At 48.8% G+C, this 18,094-nt stretch overlaps 1 protein-coding gene across 7 annotated transcripts in view; it reads left to right on the plus strand.

The window, feature by feature from the left end:
- The window catches only part of TARS2 (threonyl-tRNA synthetase 2, mitochondrial), a 64,321-nt gene that overhangs the window by 37,528 nt on the left and 8,699 nt on the right, over nucleotides 1-18,094 (plus strand). For 6 of the 7 annotated variants that reach the window (XM_053277369.1, XM_053277370.1, XM_053277373.1 and 3 more), the window contains 10 exons: nucleotides 111-189; nucleotides 1,366-1,512; nucleotides 3,371-3,469; nucleotides 5,672-5,838; nucleotides 6,779-6,941; nucleotides 7,140-7,277; nucleotides 8,663-8,740; nucleotides 13,286-13,386; nucleotides 16,920-17,024; nucleotides 17,853-17,925. In XM_053277369.1, the coding sequence (XP_053133344.1) occupies nucleotides 111-189; nucleotides 1,366-1,512; nucleotides 3,371-3,469; nucleotides 5,672-5,838; nucleotides 6,779-6,941; nucleotides 7,140-7,277; nucleotides 8,663-8,740; nucleotides 13,286-13,386; nucleotides 16,920-17,024; nucleotides 17,853-17,925 (1,150 nt within the window). The remainder of the gene's footprint in view (nucleotides 1-110; nucleotides 190-1,365; nucleotides 1,513-3,370; nucleotides 3,470-5,671; nucleotides 5,839-6,778; nucleotides 6,942-7,139; nucleotides 7,278-8,662; nucleotides 8,741-13,285; nucleotides 13,387-16,919; nucleotides 17,025-17,852; nucleotides 17,926-18,094) is intronic. The other variant, XM_053277371.1, reaches the window with a different exon arrangement.

Consider the following 18,094-nt stretch of genomic DNA (forward strand, 5'->3'; position numbering starts at 1 on the left):
AAAGGCGGCGGTCTTAAATTCAGAGTCGTCTTACCCAGAGTCGTCTGGGTAAATGCCACCTTGATTGCCACGGCCACCTCACTGCGGCTCTTTCTGTTTCCCTCCCGCAGGTGTGGGACTCTGGTTGACCTTTGCCAGGGGCCCCACCTCAGACACACGGGGGAGATTGTGGCACTGAAACTACTAAAGGTAAGTCACCGGAGCCCCCTGCGCAGGCTGAGCAACGGAAAACCGTTCTGAAATAGAATCCGGATGGAGAGCTCCAGCTCTTTGGAACGAAATGAGCTCCCTCTCTTCAGTTTATCCCAGAGCCTCCCTTGCAGGAGAGCTGGTCTTGTGGTAAAGTAAGTCAAGTGTGCCGTCGAGTCGATTTCGACTCCTGGCGCCCACAGAGCCCTGTGGTTTTCTTTGGTAGCATACAGGAGGGGTTGACCATTGCCAGCAAGCGTGAATTCCCCCCTTTGCTAAGCAGGGTCTGCCTTGCTTTGCATTTGGATGGGAGACTACATGTGAGCTCTGCAAGATATTCCCCTTAGGGGATGGGGCCGCTCTGGGAAGAGCACCTGCATGCAGAAGGTTCCAAGTTCCCTCCCTGGCAGCATCTCCAGATAGGGCTGAGACAGACTCCTGCCTGCAACCTTGGAGAAGCCGCTGCCAGTCTGGGTAGACAATACTGAGCTAGACGGACCAGTGGTCTGACTTGGTATAAAGCAGCTTCCAATGTTCCTATGATGTTTCAAATGGTAGTTCTCAAAAGTATTGTATTGACCTGAATCCAAGACTAGGTTTTCACCACATTCTCTGATGTTAGAATTTGTGGGGGTCGTCTTAAATTCAGGGACCTCTTCCTTTTGGGTATACTGTATAACATATATCTATTTAGGAACATAGGAAGCTGCCATATACTGAGACAGACCATTGGTCCATCTAGCTCACTATTGTCTTCACAGACTGGCAGCGGCTTCTCCAAGGTTGCAGGCAGGACTCTCTCTCAGCCCTATCTAGCCCCTAGAAGCCAGGGAGGGAACTTGGGAACCTAGATGCTCTTCCCAGAGCGGCTCCATCCCCTGAGGGGAATCTCTTGCAGTGCTCACACATCAAGTCTCCCATTCACATGCAACCAGGGCAGACCCTGCTTAGCTATGGGGACAAGTCATGCTTGCTACCACCAGACCAGCTCTCCTCTGGTCTTTTAAGGGCGTTGGCTTAAATTCCAGGTCATCTTCTGTTTAGATAAATACCTGCGTATCCCAGGCCCAAGCAGGCTTGTACTGCCCCGTTGGCGGCGGCAGCTGTGCCCTGCTTTTTAGCCAGCTGTTTTGTTCAGGTACTAACCATCTTCTCCTTCTGGGGATTTCTTGGCAGAACACCTCCGCCTACTGGCACGGGGATCCTTCTAGGGAGGCCTTGCAGCGTGTCTACGGTATTTCCTTTCCCAGCTCCAAGCAGCTCACAGCATGGGTAAAGGCCCAGGAAGAGGGTGCACGTTCAGACCACCGGCACATAGGCAAGGTGGGAGACAGCTGTGGGATGGGGTGATGCCCCTTTGTATGGGGTTATCCTATCTGCTTCAACCTAGGACTCAGTTCCTTCCCAAGTTCTTTGATGTTAGAAATCGTGGGGCAGGGGGCTAAATTTAGAGAACTCTTCCTTTGGGGCAGATACAGGGTTAAAACCATGGTTTAACCTGTGTTTTTAAAGGTGCTGTCGTACATTCAAAGTCATTTTCTATTTGGTTAAATACTGTGTGTTCCTCTAGAAATTTAGTTATGTCTTGAGTTATGTCATGGAAGGAGACATGGTATGTCTTATGGTCGCAAGCATGAATGGTCCCCTTTGCTAAGCAGGGTTTGCCCTGGTTTACATTTGAATGGGAGACATGTGTGAGCACTGTAAGATATTCCCCTTAGGGGATGGGGAAGAGCACCTGCTTGTTTGCATGTAGAAGGTCCCCAGTCCCCTCCCTGGAAGCATCTCCAAGATAGGGCTGAGAAAGAGACTCCTGCCTGCAACCTTGGAGAAGCCGCTGCCAGTCTGTGTAGACAATACTGAGCTTGATGGACTAGGGATGTGCATGGAACCGGCTGGCCTGGTTCGGTTCGAGTCTGGAGCAGACCCAAACCCGACCAAGCCAGTTTGGTCTGGCACCCCCTCCAACCCTATCCTGCTGGCTCAGTTCGATCCAGGGGGGATCTGCAGACCATTTTTTGTAACTTAAAAAAAAAAATTAACCTTATTTATCCCCCTCAGAGGGAGTTCCTGGTGGGGGGGCGTCCCCTGGAGGTTCCCCCTCCTCCCTCCAGCTGGTTTTTGGCCTTCTCCCGTCAGCACAGCAGCCATTTTGAAGGCCGCTTGCCTGCACGCTTGGCCTCTGCGTGGCCCGGACTTCGCAGAGGCCAAGTACGCAGGTGCACAGCCTCCAAAATGGCCACCGCGCCACCGGGAGAAGGCCGAAAGGGGGCAATAAAAAGTGCCGGTGGGGGGAGGGGGAACCTCCACTAACTCCCCTGCTGCCTCCGGGGATTCCCCCGATGGGGATAAGGTTTAAAAAAAAAAAAAGGTCTGCGGACCCTGGGGATGTTTTGTCAAACCGAACCGGCTTGACATTGAACTGGCTCGACGTCAAGCCGGTTTGCACACCCCTAAGATGGACCAAGTGTCTGACTCAGTATGTGGCAGCTTCCTATGTTCCTATGAGGGTTAATACACTTGCTTAAATAATTTCCTCTTCTGCTTGGCAAATTGCAAACACATCAATGAATCATAGGGCTTCTGGTTTTGTTTTGTTTTGTTTAAGTAGACCACATAAGACAGAAGTCAGCCCACTTTCCCCCTAACTACTGCAAATCCTACTATTACTGTATTTACCTGAATCCCAAGACTAGTCTTTTTCCAAGTTCTTTCACGTTAGAAATCAGGGGGTCATCTTACATTCAGAGTCATCTTCCTTTTGGGCAATATAGGTATAACCTGTACTTACCTTCTATTTTTCAAATGTCTCATCTCAAATTCAGACTTGTCTTGTATTTGAGTAAATATGGTATTACTGGTACTTATATATCCCTTTTCAACTAAAAAGTTCTCAAAGCAGTTTACATAGAAAGAGATTGACCTAGAAAACCTACTGAAGTCTTCCCTATTTTTGAGTTCTCGCTAGACACAGTTTGGAACCTTGAGGTCTAGAAACTTGTCTTTTTCAAAAGAAAGCTGTGATTTTCAATCCATGGCTTTATCTGTCCCTCAATCATGATATTAAAAGCTCAGGTTAGAGGCATCACTGCTGCGGGGATAGCAAGCTTTGGCACATTTAGGTCGCAAGCAAAGTGCCCTTGAACGCAGCAGCTAAATGTCTTCTGTTCCTTCTCACCAGAGTCAGGAGCTCTTCTTCTTCCATGAGCTCAGTCCCGGGAGCTGTTTCTTCCTCCCCAAGGGAGCGCACATCTACACCACCCTCATGGACTTCATTAAGGTGAGCCTGCCTCGGTCCTACGGTCGGTCTTCCAAGCCCTGCTCTCTGGCCTGCCTCTATTGCAGATTCATTTGGCAGGCATCAGGGAGGGGCCTTGTTAGTGGTGGCACCTCACCTTCGAAACTTGCTCCCCAGGGAGATTCCACAAGTCTTTTTCAGCAGGCCATGGAAACCCTCCTGACTTGTAAACTACCGCTACTGCAACCAACATATACCACCTTTCAGCAAAAGTTCTCAAAGTGGTTTACATAGAAAATAAACAAGATGGTTGCCTGTCCCCAAAGGGCTCATAATCTAAAAAGAAACCGATTTTTAAAACTAGGACTTGGTCTCTCAGCTGGCATGGCGTTGTGTTTTGCCGCTGCTGTTGGCTAATCTGACGGGCGGGGGATGGATCGTTTAAATCAGTAAATAATGTGGTTCTCCATTTCCTAACCCTACCATGAATTTCCATGTGGTGCATGAAAGGGTGACTCAAAGGGCTGGAGTTCTGGAACAGTTTTTCTCTGAGGAAAGACTTCTGCTTGCAGGCTCCAAGTTCCCTCCCTGGCCTCTCCAGATAGGGCTGAGACACCTGCCTTGGAGAAGCTGCTGCCAGTCTGTGCTGGCCATACTGAGCTAGATGGACCAAGGGTCCATGGCAGCTTCCTACATAACCTACAGGTGAAACTCGGAAAATTAGAATATTGTGCAAAAGTCCATTAATTTCAGTAATGCAAATTCAAAGGTGAAACTGATATATGAGACAGACGCATTACATGCAAAGCGAGATAAGTCAAGCCTTAATTTGTTATAATTGTGATGATCATGGCGTACAGCTCATGAAAACCCCAAATCCACAATCTCAGAAAATTAGAATATTACATGGAACCAAGAAGACAAGGATTGTAGAATAGAACAATATCGGAACTCTGAAAAGTATAAGCATGCATATGTATGGTCTGGGCTTGGTCTGGGCCCCTTTTGCAGCAATTACTGCCTCAATGCGGCGTGGCATGGATGCTATCAGCCTGTGGCACTGATGAGGTATTATGGAAGACCAGGATGCTTCATTAGCGGCCTTCAGCAATTCTGCATTGTTTGGTCTCATGTCTCTCATCCTTCTCTTGGCAATGCCCCATAGATTCTCTATGGGGTCAGGTCAGGCGAGTTTGCTGGCCAATCAAGCACAGTACACTGTATACTTTTCAGAGGTCCGATATTGTTCTATTCTACAATCCTTGTCTTCTTGGTTCCATGTAATATTCTAATTTTCTGAGATTGTGAATTTGGGGTTTTCATGAGCTGTACGCCATGATCATCACAATTATAACAAATTAAGGCTTGACTTATCTCGCTTTGCATGTAATGCGTCTGTCTCATATATCAGTTTCACCTTTTAATTTGCATTACTGAAATTAATGGACTTTTGCACAATATTCTAATTTTCCGAGTTTCACCTGTATATGGTGGGGTGGATGGGCACCGGAGAGGTTTACAAGAGGCATGGAGAACAGTGCTCCCTCGAACAGGGATTCCCAGATGTTGTTGACTACGACTCCCAGAACCCCCAGCTGCAATGGCTTTTGCTTGGGGGTTCTGGGAGTTGTAGTCAACAACATCTGGGAATCCCTGTTCGAGGGAACACTGGTGGAGAAACTGGATAGGGAGACAAGAACTGGTCTTGTGGTAGCAAGCATGAATGGCCCCCTTTGCTAAGCAGAGTCTGCCTTGGTTGGTATTTGAATGCGTGGCTTCATGCAAGTGCAGTAAGATGTGAGTGTGGCAAGATCCCCTCAGGGAGTGGGGCCATAGCTCAGTGGAAGAGTATCAGCATGCTTACCCATAGAAGGTCCCCAGTTTGATCCCTGGCAGCATCTCAGGTAGAGCTGGGAGGGACTCCTGCCTGAAACCTTGGAGAGCTGCTGCCAGTCAGTGCAGGCAGTACTGAGCTGGATGGACCCAGGGCCTGGCTCAGCAGGAGGCAGCTTCCTGTGTTCACTCTCCATTATGCTGAAGCTCAGGGCTGCCATCTGATCTAAGTTACTCTAAAGGACTACGTAACCTCAATAGGACTTGCACCGAGTAATTTAGTCAAGATGTCCTCCAGGGTCCTTGAGTGAAAGGGCTTGGCAATACAGGTGAAAGAACTCCCCTGTTCCCCCACCACCACCACCACCACTTGACTACCTGCCCGCCTGTTTCCTCTCCTCCTTGTCCCAGAGTGAGTACCTGAAGCGCGGCTTTTCTGAGGTCATCACCCCCAACATTTACAACTCAAAACTGTGGGAAGTCTCTGGCCACTGGCAGCACTATGCTGAGAACATGTTCTCCTTCCGGGTTGAAAAGGAGACGTTTGCCCTCAAGCCGATGAACTGTCCCGGGCACTGGTGAGTCGGTGGAGGAGTTTAAGGCCCAAAGAGATAGTCGAAATCACAATGGGGATGTCGGGGGCGGGGGGGGGGCAGTGTCTGCTGTAGCAGGAAACCCCAGGTGGGTTCTCTCAGCAGCTATTAGCTGTGAGAGCAAAATGGAACTGCCACGCTCGGAAGAAGTCTACCTCAGAGTAGCAGGTGCTGGAAAGCAGGGGAGGGCTGTTGCCTGCATCTCCTGCTTGCTGCTTCCCAGAGGCATCTGGCTGGCCGGTGGAGGAAAGACCGCTTGGTCAGATCCAGAAGAGATGCTGCTAAGTTCTTGTGACAAAGCCCTGAGCCCAGGCACAGGACGTCACAGTGTATTGTGAGATCGCAGAGGTTGATTTCGAAAGCAAGAGGCTGTGTGGGACTCGAGGCTTCCTAGAAGCCAGGCACTCTGCCCCAGGAGCTGAATTGTGAACAGGCCTGTCTGCACACCACTCTAAATATCTTAAAGCTCCGCCAAACTTTGGGCTGAGAAAAGTTAAACCTTTCACCCTGTTTAAATCCTGCGAGGGGAGATGGATTCTTAATTTCTCTGGCTTTGCATGACTCTCTGATTTTATCACTGTTTTGCATAATTTATTCTTTGCATAATTATTCAGAGAGAGGTGTTGGGATGCTGGAAGCCAGCTTTAACTATGAGAAATCTTGACCAGTCATCTCACTGCCTTCTGAGATCTTGGCAGGCATTGCTTTTGCCCTTTCAAGCTCCTCCCCCCCCGCTTCAACCATAAGGACTAGCACCTTGTTAACATAAAAAAAATGACTACTGAGTTACTCAACAAATTTGCGTTGGGCGTGCTGCTCATATTAGGGACTCTTTAAATGGCAATCTCAGCATACACACAGCTTTCATTGCGATCATGCAATCAATCCCATCTCTCTCTCTCTCTCTCTCTCTCATATGGCGTAGCCTCATGTTCAGCCACCGACCGCGCTCCTGGCGGGAGCTGCCACTTCGTCTGGCTGACTTTGGGGTCTTGCATCGGAACGAGCCCTCAGGGTCCCTTACGGGGCTGACCCGAGTGCGCCGGTTCCAGCAGGACGATGCCCACATCTTCTGCGCCATGGATCAGGTGAGATCTGGTGGCTGGCGCTGGGTTGGGGTGAGGAGTAATAGAATGCCTGCATGGCTGAACCAGGCACTTTACCTGTGCAGTCTTGGGTGGGGCCTTCAGCTTGGAAATGCAGACTCCATGGCACTGTTCTAACCTCCTTTTGTCTCTCCGTTCCCCACCTGCCTGCCATCCATCCCTGTCCCCCTCGCTACCCAGCTGGAAGGCGAGATCAACAGCTGCCTGGACTTCCTCCAAGCAGTCTACTCCGTTTTTGGCTTCACACTCCGATTCTATCTCGCCACCCGCCCCGAGAAATTTCTTGGCGAGCCTCATCTCTGGGATCAGGCTGAGCAGGTGAGAATTCCCCTGGCCTGCCCTTCCCTCTCCCCTATTCCCAGACCCCATCACCTGCCTCGCTTCCCACCCAATCAGTCTCTTTCTCCACCCTCCGCCCCAAACCACAGTGTGTTGCTTATAAACAGCCACCATGGCCTCGTGCTATGCCTAGGTTCATGGCTGGGACAAAACGATGGTTCAGCAATCAGAACTGGGGGCTTTGCTTATGTTGAATGTGAGCAGCACTTATTGCATCAAGGCCAGTCTGCTGTGAGGCCCTCATTTTCCACTAGGCATGTGCTCGAATCGTTTTGGCGGCTCCTTGGAGAAGCGCCGAAACGATTCGGCTTCCTGCAGCCGAAACATTTTGGCATGGGGGGAGGGCTACCTTTTAAAAGGAGGCAGGCAGGTCGTACCTGCTCTTCCGTTGAGTCGCCATGTGCGTGCTGACACGTGCTGCTGGGAGCAGTATCCCACTGGCACAGCAGTTTGAAGGGGACAGCAGCACAGCTGCTTATTTCAAATTATATTTAAAGAACAACAGTGCTGCAACAGGCAGGTGGCTCACCGGAGGAGCAGGTACGGCCTGTCTGTCTCCTTTTAAAGGTACCCCTCCCTGCCCCCTGGGATATGCATGCAGCATTTCATGCACATTCCTATTTTCCACTATGGCTCAGTTTGACTACTGCAGGGTGTCCTGCATGGGGCTGCCCCTGAAAGCGGTTCCAAAGCTGGATCAGGTGCAGAATGCAGTTCACAGCATCACAGAATGTTAGGAAAGAGACCTGGAGGTTTTCAACTCCCACTCAGCTCCCAGTTAACTAAGACAGAGTTACCTTATTCTTGTCCCATTGTGCTTTGGTTCTCCTTCCATTTCAGGTGCCGGTGATTATCTTCTCAGGTCCTAAACAGCTTTTGGCCACTGTACCAGTGGGGATACCTCTGCTCCTCAGTACCCCTTGCCTTCTGAGAGAATCTGCCCTGTTCCATCTGTCTAGGAGGTGCATTTGACAGCTTCCCGTAGCAGGGCCTTTTTAGTTGCTGCACCTAGTCCAGACTCAGGCAACCTTGGCTCTCCAGTTGCTGAACTACAACTCCCATCATCCCCAGTTTCCCCTTCTCTGGATGTTTTTAAGACGAACCTGCAAACATACCTGTTTGATCGGGCTTTTAATTTATAGTTATAGAGTTTTGACCTATATTTTACATTGTTTTAAATTGTGTTAATGTTTCAACTGATGCTGTGTTTTAGATGATGAACCGCCGGGGGATTTGCATATCTTGGCATAATAGATATGAATATGCCAAATAGATATAGAAATGTACCGAATAAACAAACTGGAAATGGCCACCTTGATGTTCTGGGTATGAAGGGACTCTCTTGCCTGTCTCTTGTCTTCCAGCTGCTGGAGAAGAGCCTCCAGGACTTTGGCCAGCCGTGGGAACTGAACCCTGGGGATGGCGCCTTCTACGGGCCCAAGGTGAGTGGATGCTCCTAGCTAGGAATCCAGAGCCATTTCCCATCCCGAAGGGTCAGTTCAGGGCAGCATCTGCCACCTGTGAAGGAGGAGATTGTGGGATCCGTGTGGTTGGAATACAAATTCCACCATATCTCTCTACTCCAGACCCCTGCTGCTTCGTCCCAGTTCTCCCTCTCTTCCTGCTTGGTCTGCAGGAACCACTTTGTCCTGATGCAAGCCGGAGGAGATCACGCCTGAGGCTTTTAGGCTCCTTATCCTTCCTCCCAAGCCTTCCTCTTGATGACTCAGCACTGGTGTATTTTTGTTTGTTTTGTGTTTTAATCCTGTATTGTAGTTACATCCCATCTTTCTTCAAAGGGTTCCCAGAGGGGGGGTCTCTCATTCAGGCACTGACCAGAGCAAGACCTGCTTAGTTGCCTTCAACTGAGTCAGACCCTTGGTCCATCTAGCTCAGTATTGTCTTCACAGACTGGCAGTGGCTTCTCCAAGGTTGCAGGCAGGAATCTCTCTCAGCCCTACCTTGTTGGTTCAAATAATAATAATCTTGTCCTATTTAAAAATATATATATATATCTTGTCCTATCTTGGGGATGCTGCCAGGGAGGGAACTTGGGACCTTCTGCATGCAGGCATGTACGTCCTCTTCCCAGAGTGGTCCCATCCCTAAAGGGAAGATCTTCCAGTGCTTGCACATGTGGTCTCCCAATTCAAATGCAAACCAGGGTGGACCCTGCTTAGCAAAGCAGGACCTGCTTAAAGGTAAAGTGTACCGTCAAGTCAGTTTCAACTCCTGGCGCCCACAGAACCCTGTGGTTGTCTTTGGGTAGAATACAGGAGGGGTTTCCCATTGCCGCCGCATCCTGAGTATGAGATGATGCCTTTCAGCATCTTCCTCTATCGCTGCTGCCCGACATAATAGCAGTTGGGATTTGAACCAGCATCCTTCTGCTTGTTAGTCAAGCATTTTCCCGCTGTGCCACTTAAGGCACCGGCTTAGCTCATAGGAATATAGAAAGCTGCCTTCTGCGGAGTCAGACCATTAGTCCATCTAGCTGAGTATTGTCTACCCAGACTGGCAGCGGCTTCTCCAAGGTTGCAGGCAGGAGTCTTGCTCAGCACAGGGAGGGAACTTGGAGCCTTCTGCATGCCTTCCCAGACCAGCCCATCCCCTGAGGGGAATCTCTTCCAGTCGCCTCCCATTCAGATGCAAACCAGCTCCTGCAAGGTTATGCCCTGGGGACTCCCTGTTGACATCACCACAATCCATGCTGTTGACCAGACATGTAAGACCTCTTCCCCCCCCCCCCCTGTCTTCCCACAATCACACTGTTGTCAGCTCTTGCCGCTTCTCCCTGTACAAGTTGCTTTTCCTCTCCGTCCCCCTTGGTTTAAATTCTGGTCTGCGCACTAATCTCCTATCTCAACCCAGGGGATTGAAAGCTGGTCTCAATCCCGGGATTCCAACCATGAGACTGAGAGCTGGCTTTGTGGGAGCAAGCGGGAGCTGACCCCTTGGCTAAGCAGGGTCTACCCTGGTTTTATTTATTTATTATTTTATTTTATTTATCAAGCTTCTATACTGCCCAAACTTTAAAACACACATAAAAAGTTAAAACAATGCAACAGTTTAAAATCAACCATAAAATTAACACAGTTTTTAAAAAGCTGGGAAAGCTTGGGTGAAAAGATGGGTTTTCAGATGTTTGCATTTGAATGGGAGGCTATATGTGAGCACCGTAAAATATTCCCCCTCAGAGGATGGGGCTGCACTGGGAAGAGCATCTGCATGCAGAAGGTTCCCAGTGCCCTCCCTGGCAGCTTCTCCAAGAAAGGGCCGAGAGAGACTCCCGCCTGCAACCTTGGAGAAGCTGCTGCCAGTCTGGGTAGACAATACTGAGCTAGATGGACCTTGTTCTCCTTCTATATTTTTGTAAATAAAATAACTCAGTATAAGGCAGCTTCCGATGTTCCTATGAGTGTTAATACACTTGCTTAGAGAATTTCCTCTTGCTTGGCCATTTTCAAACACACCATAATTGGGGTTCCCATGACCTTGTCGCTCTCCAGACAAGGGAAGGAGAAGGATCTTGTCTTACCCAACACCCAGTGGGGTGTTAGGCTGAGTTCTGGGGTCACCCCATGGCTCATTGGGCAAGCGCATGATCTTCATGCAAGGAGTCCCAGGTTCAAAATAAGGTATGCAGCATGGATGCCATGTCCGTGTGTGTGTCTGCACGTGTACACACACACATATATAGCTAACCTGTTCTAAAATCACGTTAGAGTTGTCACATGTTGGAAAGGTTGTTGAGGAATGGAGTTTATACAATATGGAAACAACAATTTCCAAGCAGAGCAATATCCATTTGTAGTATCTTCTGTTCAACACAAGAAGGAATGTATGGCCATGAATATGAAACTTTTCTTCTGTTTGAATACATTGTTTAGTTTTCCATTTTGTGTTATTGTATAAGGATTTAAACTACCTTTTTATTGAGGTTTTATAGTCATAGTCACTATGGTAATTTTTTACTTTTAAAAAAATGTTTTGTATTGATACAAAATACAAAGGAAGAAAGCTGCATATAAATACACATAATGTAACTTCCTTCCTTCTTGTTTTCTATTATTTAATAGAAAACTTTTTTTTTAAAAAAGCCCCGGGTTCAGTTCCCAGCTTCTCTCATTTTTAAAAAGTCTTGGACAGCCAGACTGGGGAAAGACCTCGTTCCACCTGAGACCCTCGAGTGTTGCTGCCAGCCAGAGTCTGACAACACTAGTCTGGTTAAATCAATGACATGACTCGGTATAAGGCAGCTTCATGTGTTCATACAGAAGGAATCCGGTGTGCCTGGAGCCTTCCCTTTTCTGAATCACCTGGCATGGTTGCACAAGTGCTCCCATCTGTCGTCCTTGAGGGCTTGTCTGAGATGCTCCACTGGAAAGTTTCACCACCACTTTCAAAGGTCCATTGCCTGGTAGATCTGATGCCAAGTGATTTCATCCCTACAGTTACTAGAAACTGTAGCCTGTAGCTCTTTTTCAGCCTACTTGTGAAAGAGAAACTCAAGTATGTAGGACACCGCTCTGGGCTCCTTGGAGGAAGAGTGGGATATAAATGTAAATAAATAAATAAATAAATACTTTCCAGTGGGCTTATGAGATCACCTGGCATTCCATCCACATGTGTCCGTGTGTGTGTCCCCATTATCAACATCACAATGCCTGGGCCAAATTAAACCATACCGGGTACAGTTGTAGGGACACCTCAGCGACGTTTGTGATGATGTCATCCGCTTGAATCCAAGATGGCGGACATGTAAACACTTGAGGCGCAAGTAGACCAACTGATTGGAACCAAATTCACTACAGCTGTAGGGATCCCTCAGTGGTGTAGTTTGTGATGGTGTCATCCAACCCAAACCAAGACGGCAGTCGTGTGAACGTTTGAGACACAAGAGGGCTAACTTGTGAACTGCCTAACCGATTTGGACCCAGTTTAGTCCAGTTTTAGGGATAGTGGAAGGAAAGTAGGCTGGTCAAGTTCATACTAGAACAATTTGTTTTCTTCAAGATCACAAGACTGTGAATAGCAGTAGGTTAAAGTTCAGATGACCTCTCAAAGTCATCTGTGCTGAACTGTGTTGAATCATCTGGACGCCGGCCTTTTTACTGGGTTTTGCCGGCCATTTCAGAGAATCCCTAGTTTTTGGACATTCCGTTCCGTTTAGTCGGTGGTGTTTATAGAAGCAAGGTGAGCCTGTCTGCTGTTTCAGTGCCTGCCGTGTGTCACAGTTAAAGCGACAGCACACCTGCTTGGCCAACTTTGAGTTGTGCTTCAGGCAGATTGGGAGGGGCCACAATATCCTGTCCCTGCTTTGGCTCAGCAAGGCAGCAAACTCATTGAAGGAACTGTTGACCCTTGTTGAAGGTGACGACGACGACGACTAGGAATATTTATATGCCGCTCTTCAACCAAAGTTCTCAAAGCGGTTTACATAGCAAAATAAATCATACATAAATAAGCTGTCTCCCTGTCTCCAAAGGGCTCACAGTCTAAAAAGAAACATAAAGTAGACACACTGGATAGATGTTGTGATGGGGATGGAGATGTTGTGATGTTGTGAGATGTTGAGATGTTGTGATGTTGAGATGTTGTGATGTTGTGATGTTGAGATGTTGAGATGTTGTGATGTTGAGATGTTGTGATGGGGATGGAGAGGGCCAGTTGCTCTCCCCCCCCCCGGCTAAAGATAAGAGAATCGCCACTTTTAAAAGTGTCTCTATGGAGGAATTAAATACTGTATTTACCAGAATAGAAGACTATGAATTTAAGACGCCCCCCCCCTTAAAAATATAAGTTGTCGCTGCATTTACCTAAAAGGAAAAGGATCCCAATTTCCAACTTGAAACAGCTTGGGCGGGGAGCGGGGGACCTGGTCTTGGATTGAGATAAATACAGTGGTGTGCAGCATTCCTGCCAGTTCATAGGTCAGATTCTGGGTGGGTCCAAATGCACCCCTGACGCCGTTCCTCTCCTTCCAGGTTGATATTCAGATCAAAGATGCCTTAGGCCGGCACCACCAATGCGCGACCATTCAGCTGGACTTCCAGATGCCCATCCGCTTCGATCTCTCTTTCCAAAGGTCAGTTCCATTCCACGAGTCTCTCCACACGGTTGAGGGCATTGCAAACCCTGCGCTTGCTTGGGGAGGAGAGCTGGTCCTGTGACAGCGAGCACCTCCTGTGCCCTTTGCTAAGCAGGGTTTGCCTTGGTTTGTGTTTGGATGCTGTAAGAGATCCTCCTTAAGGGGTGGGGCTGTAGAATGGCTGTCTCGACAGCTACAGAGATGCATCAAGTGGCCTCTCCAATCCATCTACATCTCCTGCCAGCCATACGATGTGCATTTTCCAAAATCCCTTTTGCCCATTATTTTATTTTATTTATTATTAAAACTTTTATACCACTGAGCCCCTGGTGGCGCAGTGGTAAAACTGCCGCCCTGTAACCAGACGGTTGCAAGTTCGATCCTGACCAGGGGCTCAAGGTTGACTCAGCCTTCCATCCTTCCGAGGTCGGTAAAATGAGTACCCAGAATGTTGGGGGGCAATATGCTAAATCATTATAAACCGCTTAGAGAGCTCCGGCTATAAAGCGGTATATAAATGTAAGTGCTATTGCTATTGCTATACCGCCCTTCCAAAAGGCTCACATTAAAACACCATTAAAATCAGTTAATAATTAAAAAAAATTATAAAGCATAAAACAATGATTAACCATTAAAAACATCATAAAACAACAATTAAATAATCAGAACAATTTAAAAACAAGTATTAAAAAGCTGAGACCATTTGCAGGGACCAAGGAAAATAAAAAAGATGTTCTGTGGATTCCCAGGATGCACTGCATTCAGAAATCAGCCATGTCACGGGGTGACTGGGGGTGGAGCAATCATTACGGGGAAAACACAGAGTACCAGTGGGAACGGATGCTGCGTGATGTGGAACATGTGATGCAGAGCTGCCAGTTTTCAGTGGCAGCTCTGTGTGTTTTTCACAACAGTCACTCATGCCTTGTTTGCCCCATGTGACATGACTGGTTTTTGAGTGGAGTGCGTTCTAGGAATCCACAGAGGGTGGTTATCGAGTGCAGTGCATTCTGGGAATCCAGAGGATGGGGCTTTCTTAGTGCAGTGCATTCTGGGAATCCAGAGGATGGGGCTTTCTTAGTGCAGTGCATTCTGGGAATCCACGGAGGGTGGTTTTCTTAGTGCAGTGCATTCTGGGAATCCACGGAGGGTGGTTTTCTTAGTGCAGTGCATTCTGGGAATCCACGGAGGGTGGTTTTCTTAGTGCAGTGCGTTCTGGGAATCCAGAGGATGGGGCTTTCTTAGTGCAGTGCGTTCTGGGAATCCACGGAGGGTGGTTTTCTTAGTGCAGTGCATTCTGGGAATCCACGGAGGGTGGTTTTCTTAGTGAAGTGCATTCTGGGAATCCAGAGGATGGGGCTTTCTTAGTGCAGTGCATTCTGGGAATCCACGGAGGGTGGTTTTCTTAGTGCAGTGCATTCTGGGAATCCAGAGGATGGGGCTTTCTTAGTGCAGTGCGTTCTGGGAATCCACGGAGGGTGGTTTTCTTAGTGCAGTGCGTTCTGGGAATCCAGTGTGGGGGTTTTGGGGCAGTGCATTCTGGGAATCCACAGAATACTTCTTTTTTTAAAAGCTTAACTCTCAGCCGAACACGTTGCCAAAGCAACGTCAAGGCCTGCGCGTCGACCGTCTGAGCACTTCTCCCCTCAGAACGCAAAAGCGGCACCGTGCTGCCGTCAGAGAAGCCTCACTCCAGCTCTCTGGGCTGCTGGTTCCCTTTCTCCCGCCTTCTACTCATCCGCCTTTCGTAACTTGTCCTGTCGGCTGACCACAGAATAGGGAAAGAGGAACTGGCGAAGAATGTGGACAAGCCTTTGGCTTGCAGGCTCCTGTTTCCTGATAGACTCAAGACTGGCACAGAGGTTACTTGACAACTGTGAGAAAGACTCCGCCGCCCTGGAAGTGTTGGCTCTGGGTGTTAAATGGTGGGGCAGTTGTCCAGAGGGCTTTTGGTCCACTTTGCAAAGCAGGATCTGCCCTGATTTACATTTGAATGGGAGACGGACATGTGTGAGTCCTGGAAGAGATTCCCCTTAGGGGATGGGGCCTCTTTAGGAAGAGCACCTGCCTGCTTGTATGCAGAAGGCTCCTTGCGTTTTTGGGCAGTATAGAAATGTATTAAATAAATAAATAATAAATATAAATGTTCCCTCCCGGGCAGCATCTCCAAGATAAGGCTGAGAGAGACTCCTGCCTGCAGCCTTGGAGAAGCCGCTGCCAGTCTGTGTAGAGACAATACTGAGCTAGATGGACCAAGGGTCTGACTCGGTGGTAGTATTATTATTATTATTATTATTTACATTTATATCCCGCTCTTCCTCCAAGGAGCCCAGAGTGGTGTACTACATACTTGAGTTTCTCTTTCACAACAACCCTGTGAAGTAGGTTAGGCTGAGAGAGAAGTGACTGACCCAGAGTCACCCAGCCAGTTTCATGGCTGGATGGGGATTTGAACTCGGGTCTCCCTGGTCCTAGTCCAGCACTCTAACCACTACACCACTCTATGCGCTGTAAGAGATTCCCCTTAGGGGATGGAGCCACAGCTCAGTGGAAGAGCATCTGCGTGCTTGTATGCAGAAGGTCCCAGGTTCACTCCCGAGCATCTCCACGTCGGTCTGGAAGTAACTCCTGCCTGCCACCTTGGAGAAGCCGCTGCCAGTCAGTGTAGACAGTCCTGAGCTAGATCAGGGATCTGACTTGGTAGAAGGCAGCTTCATAAATAAATTAGGGCATGAGGCTGTAGCTCGGTGGCAGAGCATTGGCTTGGCATGCAGAAGGTCCCAGGTTCAGTCCCTGGCAGCATCTCCAGGGAGGGCTGGGAGAGACCCCTGGCTGAAACCTTAGTTTCTAGGCTGCTGCCAGTCAGAGTAGATAGTCTTGAGCTAGAAGGACCATGGGTGTGACTCGGTATAAGGCATCTTCCTATGTTCCTAGCGGTGAGGGGCTTCCTCAGGAATTGCCCCCTTACTTGGGCAAGTACCTGGAATGGTTTGTAGCTCAGCAGAGTTACAGAGACATGCACACACAGAGAGAGCCCGGAACACCACTGGGAATAGGAATTTACGGTGGCTAATGCTCCCCCACTTTTTTAAGATTTGAAAAAGGTAACCCTATACATCAGCCCTGCTCTGGGTGTATTTTGTGTTTTGCAGCATGCAAGCTGAATACTAGGTTTATGATCTGCAGCTGGACAATCTCAAGATTTTAGCGTGTCTTTTCTTAAATTGAAAAAGTCATGTTTCTAGTCCTTAAAGGCCTTGGTATTCCTGAACCTACCTCTGTATTTGGGTTCGCTTCCCACAAAACAACTGCAGGCAGCATAAAGCTCGGCAAGTTCAAATACCAGCTCTCGCCTCCTTGCTTTGTGAATAGATTTGTTTGCTTTTTTAAAAAAAAGTCATGTTTCTAGTCCTTAAGGCCTTAATATTCCTGAGCCAGGTCTGTGCTTTCTCTCTCCAAATGTGGAAGGGATCGTCTCGGCAGCCCTGAGAATCCAGGCGCTCATTCTCTCCCGTCTTCTTCCCACGCAGCAGAGATAGCGGAGCGCCAGAAAGGCCGGTTATGATCCACCGCGCGGTACTCGGCTCAGTTGAGAGGATGTTGGCTGTGCTGGCGGAGAACTACAGCGGGAAGTGGTGGGTGACTATGAGCCGTGCCTCTGATCTTCCTGAGCTTCATTGGGTGGGTGGGAGAGAGAGAGAGAGAGATTGAATAGCTGGAAAACATCTGTTCCCGGAGTATTCTTTTGAGCCCAGTGGTAGAGCATCTGCTTTGCATACAGAAGTTCTCCGGTTCGATCCCAATATCTCCAGGCAAGGCTGGGAAAGACCCCCGTCCAGCTAGTCCAGCATACTCTGACTGGCAGCCACCCTGGAGAGTCGCTGCCAGTCAGAGCATGGCTGGACCAGTTGGACCAAGTGTCTGACTGCACAGAGCAGCTTTAGGGGAAGGTTGCCGGACTGGCTGTGGAACACACAGTTCGCCTGCAGAACATCCAGGGTTTGATCCCTGGCATGCCACCTTCAGTTAAAAAATTCAGGATAGCTGATGCCAGTCAGGGTAGACAACACTGAGCTGGATGGATCAAGGGCCTGACTCAGTCAAAGGCAGCCTTGGGTGCTGCTCTGATGGCTTGAGGCATGCAGGACAGTCAGCTTGGCCCACGACACGACTCAGAAGGAAAATGTATATTGCACCAATGATGGTGGGCAAGGAACATCATCCTCGTCAGCTCACCCTGCCCCTGTAGAGAACAGCAGCTCCCGGGCTCCTGGGAAGCGGGTGTTACTGTGATGGGTTCTTGGAGCGTATCGTATGGGCAGGAGCAACGCTTGGATGGGGTTCTGGGGCTGCAAGATTTTAGAGAGTTCGTGATTTGTGGAAGACAGTCTAGGGATAGGAACTATGGCGGGGAAGTGGTGTCCGGCCACATTCATAGCATTCTGTCTTGGTTTTGGTTACAGGCCCTTCTGGCTATCTCCCTTCCAAATCATGGTGATCCCAGTTGGTCCAGACGCGGGGGACTACGCCCACGAGGTGAGAGCCACGAGTGCGGGGGACTTCCAGAGCTGGTCCGCTTGCTAGTAGAGCTCATCTGTGCCTGCGTTAGTGCCGCAATGCTGCACTGGGTGCACAGTTTAGCTCTCTGCGAATCTCCAGGGTTTAAAAAATCTATAAAGAATGCAAGCTCCTAGTCCTCATGAAG

The sequence above is a fragment of the Hemicordylus capensis genome, chromosome 14 (genome assembly GCF_027244095.1).
Source record: "Hemicordylus capensis ecotype Gifberg chromosome 14, rHemCap1.1.pri, whole genome shotgun sequence".
In the NCBI taxonomy this organism is placed as follows: domain Eukaryota; kingdom Metazoa; phylum Chordata; class Lepidosauria; order Squamata; family Cordylidae; genus Hemicordylus; species Hemicordylus capensis.